This window comes from Photinus pyralis, unplaced genomic scaffold (genome assembly GCF_008802855.1).
Source record: "Photinus pyralis isolate 1611_PpyrPB1 unplaced genomic scaffold, Ppyr1.3 Ppyr1.4_LG8, whole genome shotgun sequence".
NCBI classification, from domain to species: Eukaryota; Metazoa; Arthropoda; class Insecta; order Coleoptera; family Lampyridae; genus Photinus; species Photinus pyralis.
In genome coordinates this window covers 1,098,363-1,121,891 of record NW_022170819.1, presented here as the reverse complement: position 1 = coordinate 1,121,891, position 23,529 = coordinate 1,098,363, and the positions used below count along the sequence as shown (strand labels likewise).

At 36.6% G+C, this 23,529-nt stretch overlaps 4 protein-coding genes across 4 annotated transcripts in view; all 4 read right to left on the bottom strand.

Moving 5' to 3' along the window:
* LOC116177573 (broad-complex core protein) overlaps positions 1-23,529 on the bottom strand; it is a 312,257-nt gene that overhangs the window by 172,212 nt on the left and 116,516 nt on the right. The window lies entirely within an intron of this gene.
* Positions 15,682-17,673, bottom strand: LOC116177577 (cytoplasmic phosphatidylinositol transfer protein 1). Its single transcript, XM_031496589.1, has 6 exons — positions 17,533-17,673; positions 17,334-17,482; positions 17,186-17,282; positions 17,069-17,140; positions 16,765-17,019; positions 15,682-16,177 (listed from the first exon to the last, which is right to left on the bottom strand). The coding sequence occupies exons 1-6, from the start codon at positions 17,581-17,583 to the stop codon at positions 15,890-15,892; spliced, it is 912 nt and encodes a 303-aa protein (XP_031352449.1). The 5' UTR covers positions 17,584-17,673; the 3' UTR covers positions 15,682-15,889.
* Positions 18,050-19,347, bottom strand: LOC116177575. The gene is made up of 4 exons (XM_031496586.1): positions 19,210-19,347; positions 19,091-19,162; positions 18,957-19,040; positions 18,050-18,883 (listed from the first exon to the last, which is right to left on the bottom strand). The coding sequence occupies exons 1-4, from the start codon at positions 19,253-19,255 to the stop codon at positions 18,135-18,137; spliced, it is 951 nt and encodes a 316-aa protein (XP_031352446.1). The 5' UTR covers positions 19,256-19,347; the 3' UTR covers positions 18,050-18,134.
* On the bottom strand, positions 19,979-21,700 carry LOC116177578 (derlin-2). The gene is made up of 5 exons (XM_031496590.1): positions 21,481-21,700; positions 21,202-21,432; positions 20,564-20,686; positions 20,353-20,516; positions 19,979-20,304 (listed from the first exon to the last, which is right to left on the bottom strand). The coding sequence occupies exons 1-5, from the start codon at positions 21,571-21,573 to the stop codon at positions 20,169-20,171; spliced, it is 747 nt and encodes a 248-aa protein (XP_031352450.1). The 5' UTR covers positions 21,574-21,700; the 3' UTR covers positions 19,979-20,168.

Sequence of the window (23,529 nt, the reverse complement as noted above, 5' to 3'; positions counted from 1 at the left end):
CCATTTTTTTTTAATTATTATGTTCTGCCAGGTTCGTATAAACTGAACGAAGGAACGAGGAAATTAATGCCTCCCAAATTCAAAAAGATGTTGTGTACTGTCACTTTTCGTCCCTCATTGCATTTTAATCCCTCTGGGAGAAAAAGTGACACTTTAGACCCTTAAACGAATGACAAAACACGTTCATTTGGTCCACGGAGTACAAAAAAGGAATTTTGAATCCAGTAATAGTTTTACTTTTATATTCAAAGTGCCTGTAGGTATACTAAATTTTATTTAAATGCTTTCGTAAATAAGAAAGTTGGCATTGCGCATGCGCAAAACCACCAAGCCCTTTCAAATGAGCCCCATACACAATTTATTTCGCAGTTACTAATTTTTAATTTTATTTGATCTTAAGACAATATTCAAGAATTAAGTTTTTAAAAATATCTTAAGTATATTTTACTTAAAGAGCTTTTTAATTCCCAGTCAATTTTCAGTTTCAATTTAATTCGGGAATAGGGCACTTAATTAGCACCTAATTATAGTTAGTTCACTTTTAATTTTTTTTGTTTTTAAGGTAGTACCCTGCTGAGATCATATGAACCTGGCAGAACATGTAATAATTTAAAAAAAAAGGAGCATTTAATTCACGGATAGGGTACTTAATTAGCACCTAATTATAGTTAGTTCACTTTTCATTTTCTTGGGTTTTAAAGGTAAGGTTCTGCTGAGTTCATATGAACCTGGCAGAACATGTAATAATTTAAAAAAAGAAACATTTAATTAGGGAATACACTTAATTAGCACCTAATTAGCACCTAATTATAGTTAGTTCACTTTTCATTTTCTTGGGTTTTAAAGGTAGTGTTCTAGCTGAGTTCATATGAACCTGGCAGAGCATGTAATAAATTTAAAAAAAAGGAGCATTTAAATCGGGAATAGGGTACTTAATTAGCACCCAATTATGCAATATGTTTGATTTCACAAATGTATGACGTGTTTATAAAAAAATTTAAACAAAAAATTCAAAATTAAAAAAGGCAAAGTCTCTCTTTAACGGCAAGTGTAGATAAAATGAAACATATGATTGTGGATTCTGTCATTTTTTGTTTCAAATGCGACGCGGAGCACGAAATAAAATGAAGTTTAGAACATAAACAATGCTGTCTCTATGGAAACGACCGCGACGGCAGAACCTAAGCTTGCGACGTCTAAATTAAATTCAGAATTGTCAGAAGCTTTACAATGATTTATATGCTTTCTGCTATAAATGCGATAAGTATCCCTTTATCATCTTGTATAATAAATAACTATAAGCTCACCTGGTCAAGCTTTTAATTGCTCCCTCCCAATGAGGATGGACAGCTACTTCAGCGAAAAGGAAGGTCCGCTATCGCGTTGGGCAGGCAACTGAAAAGAGCATGGATTTAGTTATCAAAAATAATAACACACCCGAATAATTAATTGCCTTTAGATTGACCATATAGCTGACTTTATGTGTTATTATTACTAAAGAAAAATAAATGGTACCTATCGTTGTTGTATGGAAAAAATGACAGGGTTCATCAATAATGTGATAGCAATAATTACACTTCTTTAATTCTTGATTACTAATTCTTGGTTTTAAGGTCCTGATCTACTCGTACAGGATTCCTTAAAATGCATTTTTTACATTACAATGAGGCGTTTTCACGTTAAGGGAAGGAGGGGGGGTCAAAAGCGTTCGAAGATGAGTGATTAAGATAATTAACATCGAAATAACCAAAACCATTGGCAATTTTTTACATTTTAAGAAACTTTGTTTAACTTTGATCTGCTAATCACTCTAAGTCGAAATTATTTGAACCCCGAAAAAATTGCATCCCTAGAATTTTTAAACGGTTTAGGGTAAATTTTTTTAGGGTTGGTGGTAGATCCAAATTAATCTAAAGTAATGTAGGGTGAGTTTTACTTTCATTTTCACTATAGGGATCTCGGGAATATTAATCAGCATAAAATTCTACATAACTGCCCGTTTAAGCGACTTTGTATCTCTTAAGATATCCCCGTAGAGAAGGTGAAAAAAATTCACCCTATATTTGAACCATTTGCAGGGTGTAAATGCAAACCAAAAAACTTTTTTAATCGAATATTATGCAATTATTCTCCGAAGAAAAGATTTTTTTTGAAGCTTATGTAATTTCAATAAGAATGGGAGTTGATTTTTTAGGCGCGTGATCCTTTTAATAACTAGCCAAAGAAATCCCCGCAAAAGTGCTGCCCCTTACGTATGGTTAAGCGATAAAGAAAATCAGATAAGTACAGAGTAAGAGCGGATTTTCACTGAAAAACCAATAATCGCAAATCCAGACTGCCATAATCTATCAATGAAGCAGGGAAATTGGATGAGTGGCAAGGATGTAACCTTTTCAGAGGCTGTAACTAGGTAAAAACGAATTTTTTTTATTTTTTTATTAATATATCTGCATATTTACAATCTACTCAGTAATACAATTGAGTAATGAGTAAATGTTATCTTGGATATGTACATGTCATAATTGGGTTCAGGCCATTACCGTCTTCCCAGGGTTATACACTAACATGAAACAGTTAGGGGAGTAAATCTAGTGGCCAGGTGCGTTGGAGTCTTCTTGGGGCTGTTGGTTGGCGCGCGAGGTGCCCCACAAGGTCATTTGCATGTCCTGGTAATTTAATGTTGTATGCCTGTGCGAATCTTTGGATTTCAGTTGTTACATGGGGGATTTTCAGGTCGGTGTGGATAGAATCGTTGCTTATATACCATGGTGCGTCAGTGATTATTCTGAGTATTTTAGATTGTATTCTTTGTATGATTTTTGTATGGGATGCTTTTGCACAGCCCCAGAGTTGGACACCATATGTCCAAATGGGCTTTATGATTGTTTTATAGAGCAGGACCTTGTTGGATAACGATAGCTGCGAGCGCCTTCCTATAAGCCATTGCATCTGTTTTAGTTTCAAGTCTATTTGTTGTCTTTTTTTCTTGATATGCGCACCCCAGTTGAGTTTTTCGTCAAGGTGCATACCTAAATATTTTATTTCGGACTTAGTTGGGATTTGGATGTTGTTAAAACTAGTGGGAGGGCACGCAAGTCTTCTATTGGTGAAGGTTATTTGTGCTGACTTGTCGCTGTTTACTGTGACCCTCCATTTGTTGGTCCATTCTTGAAGGAGGTTGAGGTGGTTCTGTAAATGATTTGCCGCTGCTTCAGGTGATTCACTGGTTGAGAGGATGGCTACGTCGTCGGCAAACATGGCAATAGTTGTGTTATTCGTGGTTGGTGAGTCACATGAGTAGATCAGGTAGAGTAGAGGGCCTAACACACTTCCTTGCGGTACTCCTGCTTTAATTTGATGGTATTCCGAGGCTGAGTTATGTACTATAACTTGAAAGAATCTTTCGGTGAGATAGGATTTTAGAATTAAATAGATCTGAGCTGGGAATTGTAGTTTGATCTTGAACAGGAGGCCATCATGCCAAACCTTATCAAAGGCTTGCTGTATATCTAAGAAAGCAGCTGCAGTTAATTTTTTTGTTTCAAGACTTTCTATTATTTGATTGACAATCCGGTGGCATTGGTGTATCGTCGTGTGGGCTTCACGAAAACCGAATTGGAAGGTCGGAATTATCTGGTCGAGATTAACAGTTTCTTTAATTCTCTTCAGGAGGAGTTTTTCAAAGAGTTTGGATAGTAGAGGCAATAGGCTTATCGGTCTGAAGGAAGATGGGAGGTTGGGTGGTTTGCCAGGCTTTGCGATCATAGTGATCCTAGCATACTTCCTTACGTTGAAATATATGCAATTTCAAATAGGCTAGGGGTTAATTTGTTTATCATCATAGCGTTGTTGATAGACGTCATAATTGAGAACGACAATTTAAAGTACTTACTTCCAAATACCGTCGAAGAATTTTTATAAGGGTGTAGGTTCAAAAGGGTTAAGGGTTGAATTATGGGTCCATGTACATAGGGTTGCTCGTGTAGGTACCATTAGCGTTATCAACCATGAGTAGGTAAATGGAAAGAAGTCAACATTCATAGCAGATGACTAATCCATACCGTTGCAACATCTGGCGTTTTACCTACAGTTGGAAATGTTATTCGAGGATAAGGAAAGTTTTGAGTCACCTCAATATCCTTGATCACTTTACCAATCCATCCCGCAGAATCTTTACCATATTTTGGGAAGAATTGTCGCAAAGGCAGAATTAAATGATCAAAACGTTAAAAAGAATCAAATCTACCACGAAAAGTTTGCAATTTTGGATACTCTCAGAGGATTAACTGGACGAAAACGAACCTTCCCATAAGAAGATTTGATCCTTGTTGTGGTGCATTTAATTACTGTAGCCCTAATACAGAAGTAAAAACTCACCCTAGGCTGATCACTTCAGGTACAATTCGCTGTTGAGGAACGAAAGATGCACTCAACCATTGAATAAGCACTCAACTCAAAGTTTAACACCCGTATGGCGAAATTTAATTACGTTGGCATTTGGATATCAATCAGACACCTGTTATAGGCGATAAAGCGTACGCCGTAAAGGCATCTTATCTGCAAAATGAACGTTTGGAAAAACCAGTGCCGCATGTCATATATTTCTGTTGCTTTATTTAATTATGTTTAGGTAAAGTCGCTTTGAACCAAATATTTTTGTTTGTGCGATAAAAGGCACATTTAAAATTACGTCCTGTATCCACCCGCGATTTTTTACTAAAAAGGGCCCTAGCCTGGAATCTTAGTAAGGGGTGCTGTACAGTAACTACTGTAAATGGAAAAAATTTCTATAAGTAATATTTCTCTTAAATTTGGGAAAATTCAAAAAATTTAAAAAAAAGTGCCATTTCAAAGGGTAGTGTTAAAACATTGTTTCACATGCACAACGGATTTGAGTTAAATGAATATTTAGGGTCAAGAAGAATAATGAATTTAGACCTCGATTTAGACTAAAATACTTGAACCTCGCAACCCCTGCAGGGTGTTTGTACGAATTATTTAAAACACATGTATATAAATTGTTCGTCCATGAATTTTATAGGGGTTGCTAGCGGAATCTCTAAATGGATAATCATTAAAAAAAATATTTCAACCCCTAAAACGTATCACCAATTCCAGAGTATAAAGAATCCTCTTAATTAGAATTAGGGTTAAATTTTGACATCAATAAATTGAACGTTGCAAGTGGTCCACTCATTGGGAAATAGCGCCGGGATTGGCAGGACATTTATTACCCCGCTCGAGTGAATTACTTTTTTTTTTAATTTCTTTTACACAATAAACGCATAAGAACATTTTAGGGTTCTTAGTTTATATGGTTTCTGATCAAAAGATTAATTTCAATAGGTTAAAAGTGTTTTTTCAAAAAGATTTCAGAAATGTTTTAATGTGTTGAACAAAAAATTGACTCACATTCGAATAAAGAAGTTCCTAAACAAATTATATTTGCAAATTATTAGTAAGAAGTTTTTAACCAAATGGGATTTCTTGGATTTTTCTTCCTGAAAGGACGACTTAAAAAGATTTTTATGAACTATTTAAAAAAAAGATCTAAAAAATGTTATATAAATGTCCCCTGGAACACTTGCGCGTAGTTCGCGTACGTAAAGATCTCCAAGAGGGTTTTTTTCTATGGATGTGGGACTCAAAATAGTAAATATTCTAAATAAGGCCTCTGAAAAGGCCCACAGAGGGTCATCTAGAATTGTCTCAAATTTAAGGAGCATTCTAAAAAAAGATCTGTTCAAGTTCCTATCGTAACTGTCTGCTAGTAGTAGAGTAAGAAACTTTCATACTGCAGACTGCAATAATTTCTAATATAGTCGAAACCCAATTTAAAAAATAGCAAAAAAGTTACTTCTGCTTATAAAATGAACCGAGGAGAACATACAGGGTGACCCGCGTAGTCTGTTCTTAGTAACTTAGTTCACAGCCATAATCCACCATTATGAACTAAAATAAAACCATTTTAAGATAGCGCCGCTTCCGTAAATACCACAAGTTGGCGCTATTTTGGTTTTTTGAAATAAAAACATAGCATTTTCTATTTTCTAAATGTGCCATTTTATTCTGAATTCAACGCATTGAAGAATTGCGTACCTACCTATCTGTGATAGTTTTTGACATATTTTGTCAATTTTACTCCAAAAACTTGGAGAGAGTTTCTCATAAGAGAGATTCAAAAAATTCAGCGTCATAGTTGGCGGTGATAAGCTGTTTATCGTGAACGAACCTCAACACTCAACAACTATGACGCTGAATTTTTTGAATCGCCCTATTTATTAGTCTCGTTTGATAGATTTTTTTTCCTTTTGGATGACGTAACATGTACTGAGATATACAGGGTGGCAGTTTGAAAACTAGATATATTCCATACATAGTGAGCACCCTGTATTTTCTAGTAGGTTTGGGCCCGTATGATAAAAAAGACTCGGATATGGTTACGAACGCTACATGGATTAATCAAATGACGATGATCTTTAAAGAAGCTTCAAAGGTTTCGAAAAAGCCTTCAAGATCTATTTTCCCGAAAAGATTCAAAAACTTTCAAGAATATACCCGAAAATCACTGATGAATGGTGTTTACCTGAATTCCATCAAAGACCTTTCACAATTAGCTTTTTAATGCAAATGGCGAGGATTCTAGACTAGATTCCCTAAAAAAAGAAAATTTTTTTCTGGAAATGTGTTACAAACAGAATTTCTAAAGGAATTTCTCAGATTTTTGGAATCCAAAGGATGCTTTAATCAAATTTTCCAAAAGGAATCTTGTTCTAAGCTTATTCTTAAAATTGACAGTCGAATATAGTTCACTTGGATTTTATGTGTATCCTAGCTCAGAGTCAAAATTCAATGTGGATCTTATGTATTTTATGTGGCACGTTTTGATAAATTACACTTATTTATTTTATAGCAGATGTTAAATTGGCATTATGAAATCTCTCTTTAGCAGTAAGAATAGTTAAAGTAATCTTTTTAACCGCACGCGTATAGATAAAGTGAAACATATGCTTGTGCATTCTAATGACATCTGTCATTCTTATTTCAAATGCGACGCGGAGCACAAAAGAAAATGAAGTTCACAGCATAATACAATGCTGTTTCTATGGAGAATACCGTGACGGCAGAACCTAAGCTTGCTATTTTTGACGTCTAGATTAAATTCAGAATAAACTTTTGTATTATAGGTACACAATGACAAAGGAAAACTAACCATCTTGTGCAAGTTAATTCACAACTTTCACTCAATGGTAAAAATATCCCTTTATCGTCTTGTATATAATAATTAACTATACGCTCACCTGGCCAAGTTTTTAATCGCTCCCTCCCAATGAGGATGGACAACCGCTTCAGCGAAAAGGAAAGCTGGCGATCGGGTTGGGCAATGGGCAGGCAACTGAAAAGAGAACAGATTTAGTTATCAGGATCAGGACTAATCCTAATCCTTTGAAATTTTGACGAATCTTTCAATGGCTTTTGTACCCTCGCTTATATAAATATATACAGGGTATTCATGGAAGATTGTGGGTTTATTAACGCACTAATTTAAAATTCATTGTCGGAGCATATTGAAGGCTACAACCTAAACATATTTTCCACAAAATTGCAATTGTTGTTGTGTCCGTCAATTTTCAAAATTGCAATCAAAGGCAACTTGATTTTTTTTTAATGTAACTCAAGCTCTCTTTATTATAGCATGTCAATGTTTATCTTTTGCATACTTTTTGTAATGCAACAATTTCTAATAATCTACAGTGTTTTTCGATTTTCAAAGCCTCTCCGTAATTAGTAGGCTGGTAAAAATTGAACTATATCAAAAATTTACTCCAAATAAAACAAAACAAAAAAACAAAAACCAGAAAAATCAAAATTTCTGTGGGTTCGTCCGTCTGTGCACACGATAACTCACTAACGGTTTCGAATCTTCCAATTCTGTTTTTAGCAATAGGCAGACAATAGTCAAGGGATTAATTGATTAAATTTTGGTCAATATTTGTCAACCGAAAGTGACCAGCCTGCCAGCCGGTCAAAGTGAGGTTAAAAGCTACATTTATACAAATAAATTTGCAAAAATTAATAAAATAAATATTGTCATGAAGATGAATAAACGTGATATCGGAAATGGTCTAACAGAAATCAAACCCCCGTTTCCGAAATAGACAAACTAAAATCTATCAGTGCAAATTCATTTAGTGACATGCGATAAAAATGGGAATGTACCCTCTCCTACTTATTTTCTTAATTTCTTTTTTAGGGAGGTGAAATCGAATAAAGTATAATATACAGTTCTATTTTAAGGTTAGGACCTAAAATTATGTAAAGGAAAAATTTGTGCTTACATAGGCAAACGAAGTCAAAAACTAATGAAATATAAGCGCTCCATTATTTTAATGTTGGGGGCCTAAAATCGTAAAGGTATCCCATAAATTTTTATTTTTTCTGAATCTTTTTTTAGGGAAATACGCAAACGAAAAATCGAGGTGTGCCTGCAAAACAAATTGCAAACAAATGAAGTATATAGCGTTCAATTAATTTAATGTTGAGTGGCCAAAATCGTGAAGTTGGCATCTCCAACATTAGTTTTTCAATATCTCTTTTCAGAGAAATGTGCAAACGAAAAATCGAAGTGTGCCTAAATGTGCAAACGAAGGAACTATTTCACGTTTCATTATTTTAATGTTGCGGGGCTAAAATCGTGAAGTTAGGCCCCCCAAATTTGTTTTTTCAATATCTTTTTTTTAGAGAAACACCAATCTTTAACAACGTTTATATGAAAATGAGGTAGGGCACCATCATGCTGAAACCACATTTCTTTTACGATGTGCACCAGAACATTTTGTAGTATGAGTAAAAAATCGAGTAATTAAAAATGCATAGTCAAGAGCACCGTTTAAAATATGTTATTCAAATTCCATTTTTCTAACAAATTAACCTAATTAATCAACAATCAACAACATAATTGTAAATGACAATGAACTAAACTGACAGGTGTTATTTCATTTTATTTTAATATTTTCGAATATGGCTTTCGTGGCTTACTATTCAAATTGTTTTAAATGCAAAATTCATGATTTTATTAAAATGAGCTATGAAAAACAAGTGTTTTCTTTTGTTTCGGATAAATTTTTTATCGTTTGAATTGGTGCTTATAATTTTTAACGGCCTACTGGTTACTGAAAGGCTTTGAAAATCGAAAAACGCTGTGAATTATTAGAAATTGTTGAATTACAAAAAAAAATAGGTTAAGGTAATAAAATCCGACGTTTCACGCAATAAAAAAACTTGGTAGTTCCATTTAAAAAAATCAAGTTACCTTTGATTGAAATTTTGAACAGTGACGAAGTGATTTCATTTAACCTGCGATATTCAATTTTTACTGGACATCAACTTTTTGAAAAAAATAACGAATTGTGGCTAAACGACTCATTTTAGATATCACGTGTAATACATAAAGTTACACTAAAATTGACCAAGGAATCGAAATATGTAATAAAACACCAGGGGCTGCAACCCCGAAATGCAGAGGCTTCATGCTTTCATCGAAAATTTTACCAATTGATAAAATTGCTTTTGCAAGCCTTGCAAAATCTGACAACAATATGTAGGTACAGTTGGAATTTAATGAAAGATATTGCAGACGTATTGAGTCACCTTAAAGTTATCGGAAACCTGTAAATCTATTACAATAACTACATTTTTGAATCCTTACGTCATACTACACGAAATCAAAATTCTGTACCAATCCAAAGAGTTTTTGCCATTTTTGGCCATAATGCATTATATACGTTAAGGTACCTGAATGTTAACAGCGCAAAAGAGCATCTACTGAAAATGAGTTTTGGGTCCTTTTAGAGGGTTGACTCATTGACTTGAGAAAAGTGGAACTTTACTAGTGATCTTTTAGTGGTACATTTATGTACAATGACAGATTAAATATTAATGGCTTAATTAAAAAGAAAAAAACTCACCTTGTAACGGAGTTGAAAGAACGAACGACACTCCACAATTTCGTGTCTAATGCGCGAATGGCCGAATAGCATTTGTATTAAGCGATAGAAGACGAACGCTCGGAAAAACCAGTGCCACGTTGTCACATGTTTCTGTTCATTTGTGATCTGGAACAATAAAACGAATCAGGGTTAAATCTAGTGGGATTATTAGTCGAAAGTCAAAATTATTTGATCCCCGAAAGGATGTAAAATAAATGTAGGTAAATCCTAAACAGCTAGGAGTATAATTTGTATGTTCATGTACCTAGAATTTACAAAATGGGAGTGGTGCAAAAATACAGTCACAAAAAGTACTAGGTTTACAGCGGTTAGGGGTCATGCACCTACGATAGGCAATCATTAATACCAAAAAGCATAATGAATATTTTCTAGAAAGAACTGCTATCTTCAGTTACATTCACAGGTGCAGTTGACTAATTGCAACATATGGCCCGATAAGCGAAGTAAGCAAGAAGAAAGTATTGAGTCATCTTTGCACTCGCCATAGGCTTTTAGTATAACTGTATGATCAATAGTTACTTTTTTGGGTCTTTACGTGTACGAAATCAAAATTCTGTACCATTCCGCAGAATCTTTACCACATTTTGCAAAGCGATTCGTTACGTTAGTAGGATTAAAAGAACCAAATCCACTGCAACAAGGTTGCAATATTAAATTTTGGATCCTCTCAGAGGATTAATCGGACCTTCTGATCAATAGTTTTGATCCTTTGTTTTAGTGCATTTAATTACTGTAGCCCTTAAGTAATACACAAGTAAAAACTCACCCTATCATTAATAGGCCTACCACTTCAGATACAATTCGCTGTTGAGGAACGAAAGATGCACTCAATTCAAACCCGAATGGCGAAACGATTTAATTACGTCGGTATTCGGATAAACACCTGCGTGGCGATAATGCGTACGCCGTATTGGTCACCCTTATCTACAAAATAGAAGGCGAACGTTTGGAAAAACCAGTGCCGTGTGTCACTTATTTATCTTCCCTAATTTAATTTACGCTTAGAAAAAGGACCCACTCAAAATATTTTTCTTTGTGGCCAATTTAAAATTACGCGCTCCATCCACCCACGTCTTCGGTGACTTTTTACTGCCGGTAAGTGCCCCTAGTCTGACATTTCAGTAAGGGAGTGCTTTACAGTAACTGGTTCCTAAACGGCAAAATATTTCGATTGTTCGAAGTTCTACGAGGGAGAAGAGTCTCCCCTTCTTTGAAAGCTTTAAGCATTAAAAAAACCTACACAATTTTAAGACCTATTGGGGTTAAATCTTCGCATCAATGAATTTAAATCTAAACTAAAATATTTGGCACCCAAACCTGAGGCCAGAATACAGCAGCCAAATGCAGAACACCCCCAAACAACCAGTGGTGCCGGAGAGTTCAGTCAAATACGAACTACTTCCTGACGATTTGCACCCTCCCCAAATAAAATCACTCTACAGCCCTGCTACCCTCAATAAACAGGGTTCCAATTGCTCACAGAACCCGAAAGATTAGTAATTATCCTACCGACGGAATGAACGGTTGTAATCAACCCTTATAAAATTCATTTCATACCCCCACAAAAAGAGTATCTTCTTCCTGACTAGACTCAAACGATTGGTAATCACCACACGTACTTCCAATAAAATTGGGGGTGTAATGCCAAACCTTCCCCTTTCGCGCAGTTCAATTCTTCGGAAAAGCTTAGGCCTGCACCATTTGATAGGGATCTGCATTTTTTAGCCAAACCTTCCCGTTGCGCGACACCTTTTCGAGATCAGTAGGTGGCCGGGAGGAGGGGGGGGGGGTCATCGAACTGTTACGAAAAATGCAGAGGAGTAGGCCTACGATTGAGAGAGTGTGCATTTCAATAGTCACCTTTTAGCCAATTTTTCCAAATTTATTTGTAATGTGTGGCTGGCTGGCTGGCTGGCAGCAGATGCGGGTCCGTAGAAGAATGCTTGTAGAAAGATAAGGAGTATGTACATGTACCTACCGAGGCAGTGTAATTAACAACTGTAGAGACGGGGCTGCATGATATGGTGTCGGCGCCATCCCCGATGGCGTTATACTAACCTGCAGATTTTTCAGTTTTTTCCTATCTTCTTCTACAGTTTTGGTCCGATTGTTTTCAGGTTGATGTCGTCGGAAAGATTCTTAGTAAAATCCACTAACATGCGAATTGCGGGTGAACGGAACGTCGGAAGTGGGTACCGACAAAAGGGAATGTGGTAGCCCCGGACAAGATCTTACAGATGGTGGAGTCAACTACATTTTCAACTGAAAATTCCCACAATGTAGTCAAAATTTTCCCTTCCGGTAATCCAGTAACATTTGATTACGGGGGGGGGTAGTGGACCTGATTTTATCTTTCATGGTACTCTAATGAAAGATCTCACCGAAAGGAATTAATTTCTACCAACCATAGTCCTCCTTGCCTCCCTTTCGTGATAGAATATATTCCCTTATATCTCAAAAGTGGATTGCCGGAATAGTGTACTCATAAAGGGCAAGTGAAACGTCAGGACGAGACATATCTAGTGATGATGTCAAAGCTTTCAGTGCAAATATATGCAGAACGGAGTGTCGGAGGATTTTGAATGTATGTATGTCAGGCGGGCTTTTAAATGTTTATGTGTAAGAGCCTCCTCCCCATAAACCAATGTCAAAAGAAAATTCAAAGGGATGTAACTTTTGAACTAGTAGCCCAATCTTGGAACTGTTTGAAATTATGGATTCTACAGGCCACATTCTATAAGAAAATTTTTTTTCCGGGTCGATCTGAGAATTTTTTCTTGGGGGCTCAAAAAAAGGCAGTGTAATATCTTCCTTTTTTAGCAAAAATCGACTGCACCAAAATTTCTCGGGAAAACACTTTTTCTTATTAATTTTGGTGCGTAGAATCCAAAACAATTTGTACATTTTCAATCGGACTTCTCAATCAAAAGTTATGGACTAGAAACCAATTTCGATAGAAAATTTAAAGAGCTGTAACTTTTGAACTAGTAGCCAAATCTTGGAACTATTTGAAATTATGGATTCTACAGGCCACATTCTATAAGAACATTTTTTTCCGGGTCAATTTGAGACAATTTTTTTTCGGGGCTCAAAAAAAGGCAGTGTATAACCTTCCTTTTTTACCAAAAATCTACTGCACCAAAATTTCTCGGGAAAACACTTTTTCTTATTAATTTTGGTGCGTAGAATCTAAAACAATTCGTACTTTTTGGATCAGACTTGTCAATCAAAAGTTATGGACTAGAAACCAATTTCAAAAAAAAATTCAAAGGGCTGTAACTTTTGAACTAGTAGCCCAATCTTGGAACTATTTGAAATTATGGATTCTACGGGCCACATTCTATAAGAAAATTTTTTTTCCGGGTCGATCTGAGACAATTTTTTCTTCGGGGATCAAAAAAAGGCAGTGTATAACCTTCCTTTTTTACTAAAAATCGACTGCACCAAAATTTCTCGGGAAAATACTTTTTCTTATTAATTTTGGTGCGTAGAATCCAAAACAATTCGTACTTTTTCGATCGGACTTCTCAATCAAAATTTATGGACCAATTTCGAAAGAAAATTCAAAGGGCTGTAACTTTTGAACTAGTAGCCGAATCTTGGAACTGTTTGAAATTATGGATTCTACAGGCCACATTCTATAAGAAAATTAGTGCTGTTTCTCGCCCATTCCCAGCGGTTTGTTTTTACTGAAAAAAATTGTGCTATTTATAGCTAATAAGCCCCAGATCAAACTTTTTCCAATCCTATTTTGCATTTTTATACGTTCATTCAGTTTTCCTTTGTTCGTATTATTGACCTAGAATCACCCAGAAGTTGATATTCTGTTTTCTCCACCGAGAATACGACTATTTATACTAATACGCGAACTGCAAGATGGAAGTGCTGCAACCCTTAGAAGCTATTAAGACAGTTAGGGGTGAAATGACAAAATTTGAGCGGCAACATTTTCATCTGGCTCCATTCCCACACCAAACTTCTAGAAGTTAGAATAAATTAATTGCTATAGAGCGGTGTATCAATATTATGTATGCCTCCTAAATAAGCACTTCAGAAACTTAAATTGAACACGCGATGTATACGGGCGATTTTGGATGAATTGTAAATACAAAACGCTCATGATAAAGTTGAGCTGCAAGCATCTGTAAGCTTATCAAAAGTTTCTCGATCGAGGGTACTCACGTTCCACGGTCTCATCATAAAAGTTTCAAGACATTTTTATTGGGGGTATATCAGTTATAATTTATAAAAAAAAGCTTGAGCTTTGACTACTAATACGGTTAGAAGGATTGTAAGTCATTTAAAGTTTCTCCTAAATACTAATTTATTACAAAATGGCTACACGTTTTATCAATCAAACTTTCAGTAATTGAAAACGGTTATACTTACACATAATTTGTTACTTATTGGTACCTTATACATTCAGCAACTTTCAAAAAAAAACCTGCGAACTGCTTAAAATATATTTGGTGTCCACCAATGGGCATTATAGCCATAAAGAAAATTTAAAATACATTCACGGAAACCTCTACTTCATTAATTAGTCGCCGCTTACGACACACAGTGCCCCTGCAGTAGAGAAATTCTACTGCCCTCTCATTAACTTGAATAATTCCAGTGATCTGCACAGAGCGGTAAAAGATAGGACAACGTACCTAAAGAAAAGGGTTTAAAGAGTATGAAATGACAAGATAGAAAGAGCTAGTTAGAGAATACACAAAAAATATGAGAGTACAGGAGTGGTCAGAAGGAAACAGGATAGAGCAGAAGGGGACAAGAGAGATGCTAAAAGAAAGAGGAAGAGTGCTATGGAGGGCGAGAGAGGACAAGATAGTACAGGAGAAGACAGTCAATGGCAGTATAAAGCATTAGAGACAATCGAGAGCAGAAGAAGGAAGAGAGCAGGAAAGTAGGGGAGAGAATAGTAGAAAATAGGGGCCGGCAGAAGAAAGAAAAAGCAAGGGAGAACAGATAGTGAAAGGTACATGACGGGAGGGAAAACATTACAGGAAAGAAAGAATACATGGGAGAAAAACAGGGCAGCACATTGCAGGAATAGGATAAAGAAGGAGTGAGAGCAGGAGAAGGCAATATGGGTACAGCATTAGAGGATACGTGAAAGTATAGAAGAAAGCAGGAAAGGTTAGACACAGAGAGAGAGAGAGAGAGAGAGAGAAAGAGAGAGAGAGAGAGAGAGAGAGAGAGAGAGAGAGAGCGAGAGCGAGAGAGAGAGCAGTAGACGTAACTTTAGTACCATTCCAGTATTTTTCATCCATTTCAGACCCCTGGGAGGGATTTCCTACAACGTTCCAGTTCCTTCCCAAAGGTGTTTGGTGTCTTCTGATCAGCAAGGCGATTTCGAGTGCTTTCTAGGTGTCGCCTAGATCCGAGATCTTGGAAAAAGGTAGATGGGTCTGGAAAGGGATATAACAAGATCCCACGTAAGGTCAACCTTCGCCCATCTGTTTACCGCGAGAACTACATTTTTTAATATGTAAACAAACACATTGCAAATGGGTTGCGTAAAATAATACGTCTAGACTACCCCAACGAATTTTGCTCACGTCGCCACTCTTTTTTTCTATACGCGAATGACATGCCTAAGACACAGGACAATATACTCTCTTTGAGTTTGGTAGAGAACCCCTCAGTGCTTCAACTCTCCCAAAAATTGAAATAGATCCTCACTTTTATTTCATGATAAGACCAAATACATTTATGTACACAGTATACAGTATGCGCGTTAAGTACAAACACCATGTAACATAATACATTTTATTACGATACAAAATAAAAATCTAAGGAACACAACCCGAACAGTCTACAGATTTCACTAAAGTAAAATAAATAGGACGATAAACAGCTAGGAAATTGCGTTCTTAAAACCACGAGAAGTAACCCTTTTTCGCCGGCGACTTTGGTGAGTTAGGTGTAATGGATGGGGTGCTGCCTATTGAACATCCGTCGGAAATTGCGTCGAAATCACCACAAGCTGCCGTCTGTAAACTAACTTGAAGTGCACTCGGTGCACTTTGCTGCACTAATTGATTAGTCTGCACTTGAAGCTTCCCCTCGTACTGCCTCACGTCTTCGTGGCTCATCTCAATCCAGTCGTCGATCCAGGCAAACGCCTGCCGATGACCCAAAAGTAGAACCTCCCTTACGCACTGCAAGGTGAATTTACAATGGTTAATCCTTGTGTGGATCGAAGCGGTGATTTCGATGTTAGAAAGTGTGGATAGGTGGATAGCCGTACAGAAAGATGGGTAGAAGGATAGAACACACAGACAAAGGAACCTAAACCGCCAACTGTACACACAGACAGACAAACATACGAACAGAAAGTGCAGAAACCTCAACCAAGAAAAATCTTGACAATTAATGTGCGCATGCGCAATGATAACTTTCTTATTTCTTGAGATATTTCTTAAAAATTTTAACCAATGATTTTAAAAATCAGACGCGCGCATGCGCAGACTGCGCAATGTCAACTTTCTTATTTATGAATTTTTTTTAAATTTTACGTAAAGATTCTTCTAGAGAGGGAAACATATGGCTTTCTTTAGGTGTGCGCATGCGCACACTGCACAATTCCGAGTTTCTTATTATGCCATGACTTATTTTCTTTTGTACACATAAATAGTTCTTGGAAAATACTCCCTTTAAGGGGGAAAGCCTTTTTTCAATACAAATTTCAATACAAAGGCTAAGGACTAGAAACCACCACCGCCACCACCACACCAAATGAACCTACCGACTGTACAAAATCCTCCACTCTTGTTTGCAAACCCCAGACCTCGAAGGACGCCCTCACAATTTTATATGAGCACATGATGGGAGTGTAACTATCCTGCCACCCTTCAACCAGCGGACCCCGGTGTGTCTTTTTCGACTGAAAAAACCTCAAATCCTCTTCCTCCTTGTAATGTTTCGGGGTCACTTCGTCATAGGCGATATCTAACCGCTCCACGCTTCTCTCTGCCAATTCTTCGGGTGTTAAATTTAAGGACTGCGAGAACAGAAACAATAAATAAGCCTTTGACCTCACCCAAGCTTACATTATCCGTACATCCGTTATTATTCTCGTAAGTCGTCTGAATGGATATGTTAAATCTTGGTAGAAACGAACACTAAAAGAGCCAGTAAGCAAAGGGATAACTCGACGAAATACCTACGGTATACTCGGTTATGGTAAACGGATAGTAATTCCACGCCTTTTCGGTGACGTAGAAGATTTTCGGGATCATCGCCTGAATCCAGTAGGGCAAGCGGCTGTTATGACACGACGTTTAGTTGCTATTATTTGAATTGAGTAGAGTATACCTTGATAGGTGTATTCGTTTCTCAGTAAACCTCCCCTTGCCGTGCTTCGGATCGACGCACTCGCTGTTTTCGACCACTTCGATTCCTTCCCCGTTTCCGGACTGCTCCAAACTGTGCCGGGCGATCATGTATAACTGACCGATTTGGTACTGGAAAAATTTGCGGTTAAGTGGCGGATTTCTTAAGGAGGCTGGCTTACTTCTTCCACGGTTATTGGCATGCATATTCGATATTCTTTGGTAAGCACCATTTAAGTTAAAATGGGGCTTTTTGTTTAATTTAATAAGTTCTCGTTTGTATTTTGCAATTTTTTGAAATGACAGCTGTCAAAAGTCAAGAACGTAGACGTACAAGTAACTAAAGCACGAACATAAGGAAATGAAAGTCACTAGATTTTAATATACACGGTGACACGAAGACGAAGAAATTGTTAAATAACCCCACGCATTGAAGCGTAATATCTCAGAACCTATTGGTCACAGACAAAAAAATGAATAGATATTGAAATGTGCATAATTTAACGCTCTACAAGTTTTGTTTAAACATTTTTTCTCCCCGATGTACATCAAGGGTGTTACACCCCAAATGATGAGGCGGTGCATGGTTTTCACTCCCCTCCCTTCGAGCGGGGACATTTCTCTACCACCTCACCAAATTTAATTTCTCTCTTAATTCCCTGATGGACTATACTATGACACTATGTCAAAAAGTAGAGAAAAATATACATCTTTTATTTTCAAACGGTCCACACAAAAGTAAAACACTAATAAAGTTTATAAACAAATACATTTTTACTATCCCTTACTTCCGAGGAGTATCTTGCAACATTAAGCATTGCTTCTGCAACTTAATCGATAGGGCATCCTTAACTTTCTTCTCGCTTTTCGGCGTTTGCAAACAGGACCTGTTCCCTTTGGGCGTTCGTAAAATGCTATTGCAATTTTTCCTAATCGAATTATACATCGTGATCGCCTTTTCCAGACCTTCATCTTCGGTAGCAAAGGTCACTTGCTTGGCGACGGTCGCGTCTTGCCCTACACCCAACAGCTTCGCGATCTCCTTCATGTTCTCCTCGTGCTTAGAGGCGTAATCGTCAAATTCCATTTGTAGCGAGTCGAATTTGGACTTGAGCCTATCGAAGGCCTCAGAGTCAGTTTTTATTATGGCATTAATTTTGTTCCTCTTCGTACTCCTTTTGTTGTTTACTTCATATTTTTGCTCGAGCTCGACGAATTCCCTTTCACCGGCGGACGATATTTTGCTGAGCTCGTTTGTCTGATTACCGCAGGTGTAGGAGGCTTGTGAGGGAGTGGTACGCTTTCGTTCTCTCGATTTTTTAAATTCCAAATGAGCGGGAAGCCTATTCTCTACTGAGCTTATGTCAATGAGAGGTGATGAATCGTTCAGTGAGGGATTCCTGCGTAATTTTGAGATGGTTTTCACCTTGAATCCTTGCTTAACAATCTCTTTTTTGCCGGACACAAACAATTTTTTACGTGCCGCTTTCTCGTCGGGCTGTTTCGGTTGTGGTAGTCTACTCGGCAGCTTACCTACAAAAGTTTGCATGAAACATACCCTTCCACCACTCTGAATTAATTCGGAGTGTCAAACAAAGGCACATACTCTGTTCGGGTGGTTTTACAGTCAGTCTTGCAGGTAAATAAATGCTTCGTTTTGGAGCTACATTGGAGACTTTGGCCTTTATTGCTACAATTCAATGTAATTAGTCTTTCAGTCAATATTTACGTTGCTATTACCTTTGGGTTTTGTTATGATAACTTGTGGTGCAGGATTGTAAGCCGATTCTTCCAACAAATCTTGCAGCTCTTCTGTAAATAAAGTATAAGTGCATGCTTACTATAGCCATTATTACGACCTTTACTAAATAACTGTAAAAAACGTAACGGTTTTCGTTGGTTCATTTCTTCAAGAAAGTCGTTTCAAATTTAAATGCCAAAAGTCGTTACTTCTTCTTGACAACTGTGGCAGTGGCGAACTCAGTACATTATGGCTGTGACTAACGTATCGCCAATTGAACCTCAACCTCCTACAGTGACTGTATACAGTGTGACCGAGGCCATAACATGATGCTTCATGTCGGCCATGTTTTTTTTTCTAATAAATCATTTATCTGATTGGTTCAGCCAAATAGTAGATTTTACTATGGTCGCAATTGTGTCTAGCAAGTTAAATATACATCACCCTAGTTGCCGGGTTAATTTCTACCAATCCGGTGTATTTGGCCAAAACATGGCGGATCTCCCAACTATCAATAGAAAATAACACTACCGATGACCACACTGTCTCTTAGTCTCTATATAGTAATAATAATAATAATACGCTTTTATAATATAGTCAGATGTACAGTAACAAATCTTTTAATGGCCATTTTCTATTTCAACTGCGTTAATCTGCAATCACCCTGTATACTGGAGACCTTTCAATACTATTAAAATAATCTGCAATGACTAACAATTGTTTATTACAGAACATTATACAATTGTAGTATTAATAATAATTATAATACAAACATGTAAAACAAAAATACAGTACAAATCTTTTAATGGCCATTTTCTATTTCAACTGCGTTAATCTGCAATCACCCTGTATACTGGAGACCTTTCAATACTATTAAAATAATCTGCAATGACTAAAAATTGTTTATTACAGAACATTATACAATTGTAGTATTAATAATAATTATAATACAAACATTTAAAACAAAAATAATCTCAAAAATATAGTTCATCAATTACGGAGGGGGTATATTACAAAGTTCGCTATTTGTACAATTTTATGGGTATGTATGTGTTTTTCTATTCATCACAATTGTAATTACTGACGGTCTTCTTGTTGTGGCGGGGCCTGGTTCTCGTCCTGCCTGTTTTGTCCCCAATCGAAGCCACCGGGGCGTTCCTCCGGCAACGGGACATAGTCCGGATCATCCGTGTGATTATCAAAAATTGTTTTTCTACAAAAACCCGCTTACAGCAAACCACAAGTCGACGTATCTACCTACAATATCGTTGGCGTCTTTAGAATTCTGAAACCTCCTCTTTGGTTTGGAAAAACGTCCTCGATAAAATAGTAAATGTGCCCGACGACGATGCCTATTAAATCTATATACACTGTGTTTCCTAATAGTACCGAAAATGATAGAAGGGCCCACGGTAGGTAGGGGGCCTGAAAGTTACAGGTTAAGTGGTCGGACGAACGATCTCGCCACTTACTTGAAAATTAACTAGACCGAAGAAATTCATCCGGAAAAACGGATTTCTTCGTGACCATATATACACCAGCATTATTGTAAAGGCTTGACCCAAGAACAGTAAATTTACTGAGAACCCAATAGCCTTCAATTCGTTAAGGAGAACATCTTTGCTTAAAACTGTTTCTTTACTATGGTTTTATTAATAATTATTCAAGCTATACAGGGTGTCTGCCTCTACCATTCAAACTGGCATACTTTAATTGTGACACACTGTATATATTCAATACTCATTTTATTAAATAGAACACCCTGTATATTTGAATCTAGAAAGATTCTCTCCTTTCAAAAATTCCAAAGATTTAAAAAAAATTTGAATCTGTTTTAGATTTATTTTTACTTTTTGAATATTTTTAAATCCTTTAGAATATCAACCATGGTGTGTTATATTTGTGAAATGAGAATTTAATATGCTATCTTTGCAGATTAAAATATAAAGGGTGTTCCAATTAAAAAAATGAAGTCAGATCCAATAACTTTTCTACCTGACCTGTTCCAACAGACACTAAAATGTTTTAACACATTGCAACAAAATAATTCATATACTGGGTGTTCCATTGACATTGTCCCACAGCATGTACCGAGCATAAAAAAGGATACAATCATTAAACCTCCACCGAACAGGAACATTGTGACAAAGTCAGAGGTGCGATTTCGAAACGAGCCCTCCTCCAACATCCTGCAATACCTATACGTGAATATCATATTAAAAAAGAAATTAAATCCGAATGTGCCGAAGAACAAAAACGTCGTAATCAGCCTCCATATTTGCCCCTTATATATTAAAATCGGATTAAAATACAGCTGGAATGGTGACGTCAGTTCGAGTTGCTGGAAGTGAGAATTAAAACGGTTTAGGGGATACAATATTCGGCTTACCACAGCGAGGGAGGTGATGACACAGGCAGTCGTGTATGCCCTCGTAACCGGGGGCATATTCAGGTACTCCTGCTTGAGAGTTTGATAAGCCATTTTGCGGTTCTGTTAGTTATTTAAGACACTACTAAAGCAACGGATAAATAAGTGCAAATAATAAATACAAGTTCGTATCATACATTGTCATGTCAACTGAATAACCACTGACGTATCAATATCAAACGTCAACCGATAGCATTGTAGGGAATTTTATTTTGGTGTCTGAGTTCACCCCTTTCATGGTATATATAAGGTATTTGGTATTTTATGCCCCAGTGCTCAGGTCCTCAAAAAACGTCAAAGTGAACAGCTGTTTTCTGTCATTGATGAAACAGCTGTTTTTGACGTTTATCATGTGACATAAGCTCGTCTTCCAAAATCGGACGTTTTTTTCGTGTACTGTTATTTAATACGTGCTAATTATTGTTTACAGGAACTATTCGATAAACTTAGTTTATAACAAAACAATGCCATATTTATCACTTACTTGCAGCCATATTGATAAGACCAGCGTGAATTTCGTTATTTATCACTTCGACATCAATATTAAGATTCAGACTAAACACAATTCAATTTGTTTATTTAGCACACAATAAACTTTCTAAAGAAATCTTGAATCAGCGTACCTATTATGTTTCATAGTGATAGAAAGAATTAGTTACATTCGCGTTCATTGGTTCGCTCCTTACGCCGGTGACCAATCCGCTATTGACATTTATGGCGTCTTGATTTGATACTATCTTCAGAACTGGAGATTCTTTAGTTTCTTTAAATCCTTTGACGGTCCTTCAAATTTTCTGACTCATCAGATCCTTCAGAATCTTAAAAATTAAAATGCTTCAGATGACTTTGTTTTTTGGGAATTGTTCGATTATTTTTGATGTTCATTAGTTGCACTTGCAAAACAACAATCTGAAACAAAAACTCATAAATAACTGTAATAAACAAACGCGTTGTCACCTTTTAAGCTTCTTTTTCAGGTTTCTTGTTTTTGTTTTAATTGCTTATTTTAACAGCCATTCAGATTTTAGTAATATGGTATTCTGGATTCTCGAAAATTCGAATTTTTGTGATTCTTCGGCTATTTTCCCAGAGCTTTTGGGAGAGTCCGTGGTCTCCACACAGCTTTCTAAAAGCCTACTATTTCTGAGCTTTGGAGATTTCCTCATCTCCATGCTTCTCGCGAGACCTGTTCAGCACATTCTGAAACCTTTCCAGGTCGTTACATTTTACCTTTCTGGATTTTTGCACGTTTCTAGGCTGTTCACGTACTAAAAATCTCCCAAAGCCTTAATTAGTGCTTTCCAGAGCAGTTGTAGTTTCTAGGTAGCTGTTTTCGTAGTTTTGCTGACCATTCTAGCTACAGCAGCAAATAGAGCTTCTGTATAGTAAACTTTGCAATTTTGCAAATGTCAAGTGTTGTTTGGATAATACGAAAAACTGCAACAACAGTGAAATTTAGGTTCTAAACACTTAAAAGGTTCTGGAAATCACTTGAAGATTTTCCATAACCCTCCAGTCTCCCAGGGATTTACCTACCAGAACTTTATAACTCCTCTCCACATGTCTTTCAGTGCCTAAATATTTCGGTTGATGGCCAGGGGTCAAATTTAGGCAATATGGGCCAGGGTGTAAGGTCAAATTTTGGCAATTGGCCATGGATGCTGGACCCATGGTCTTGGATGCTGAACAACGCTATCACCTGAAGTACAGTAGGGAAGGAACGTAAAATAAAACACTGAAATTGTGAAGTTTGTTTAATAATTATTGCTCATATTATGTGAATACTAGGAAATTTAAGTCGAAATAAATTACATTGCAAGAATAAACTTTGAAAATGGTTCACTGAATAAAAATAGGCTGAGAAAAAATATCTTATAAAAAAACAAATGCATATTAAATTGTGTAGTAAAATTAATTGTATGATATGAATGCATAACATAAAATTATAACAACAAAATATGTTGCATGTAAGCTTCGAGTTAAAAACAAGTTTTTAGAACAATGGACCAT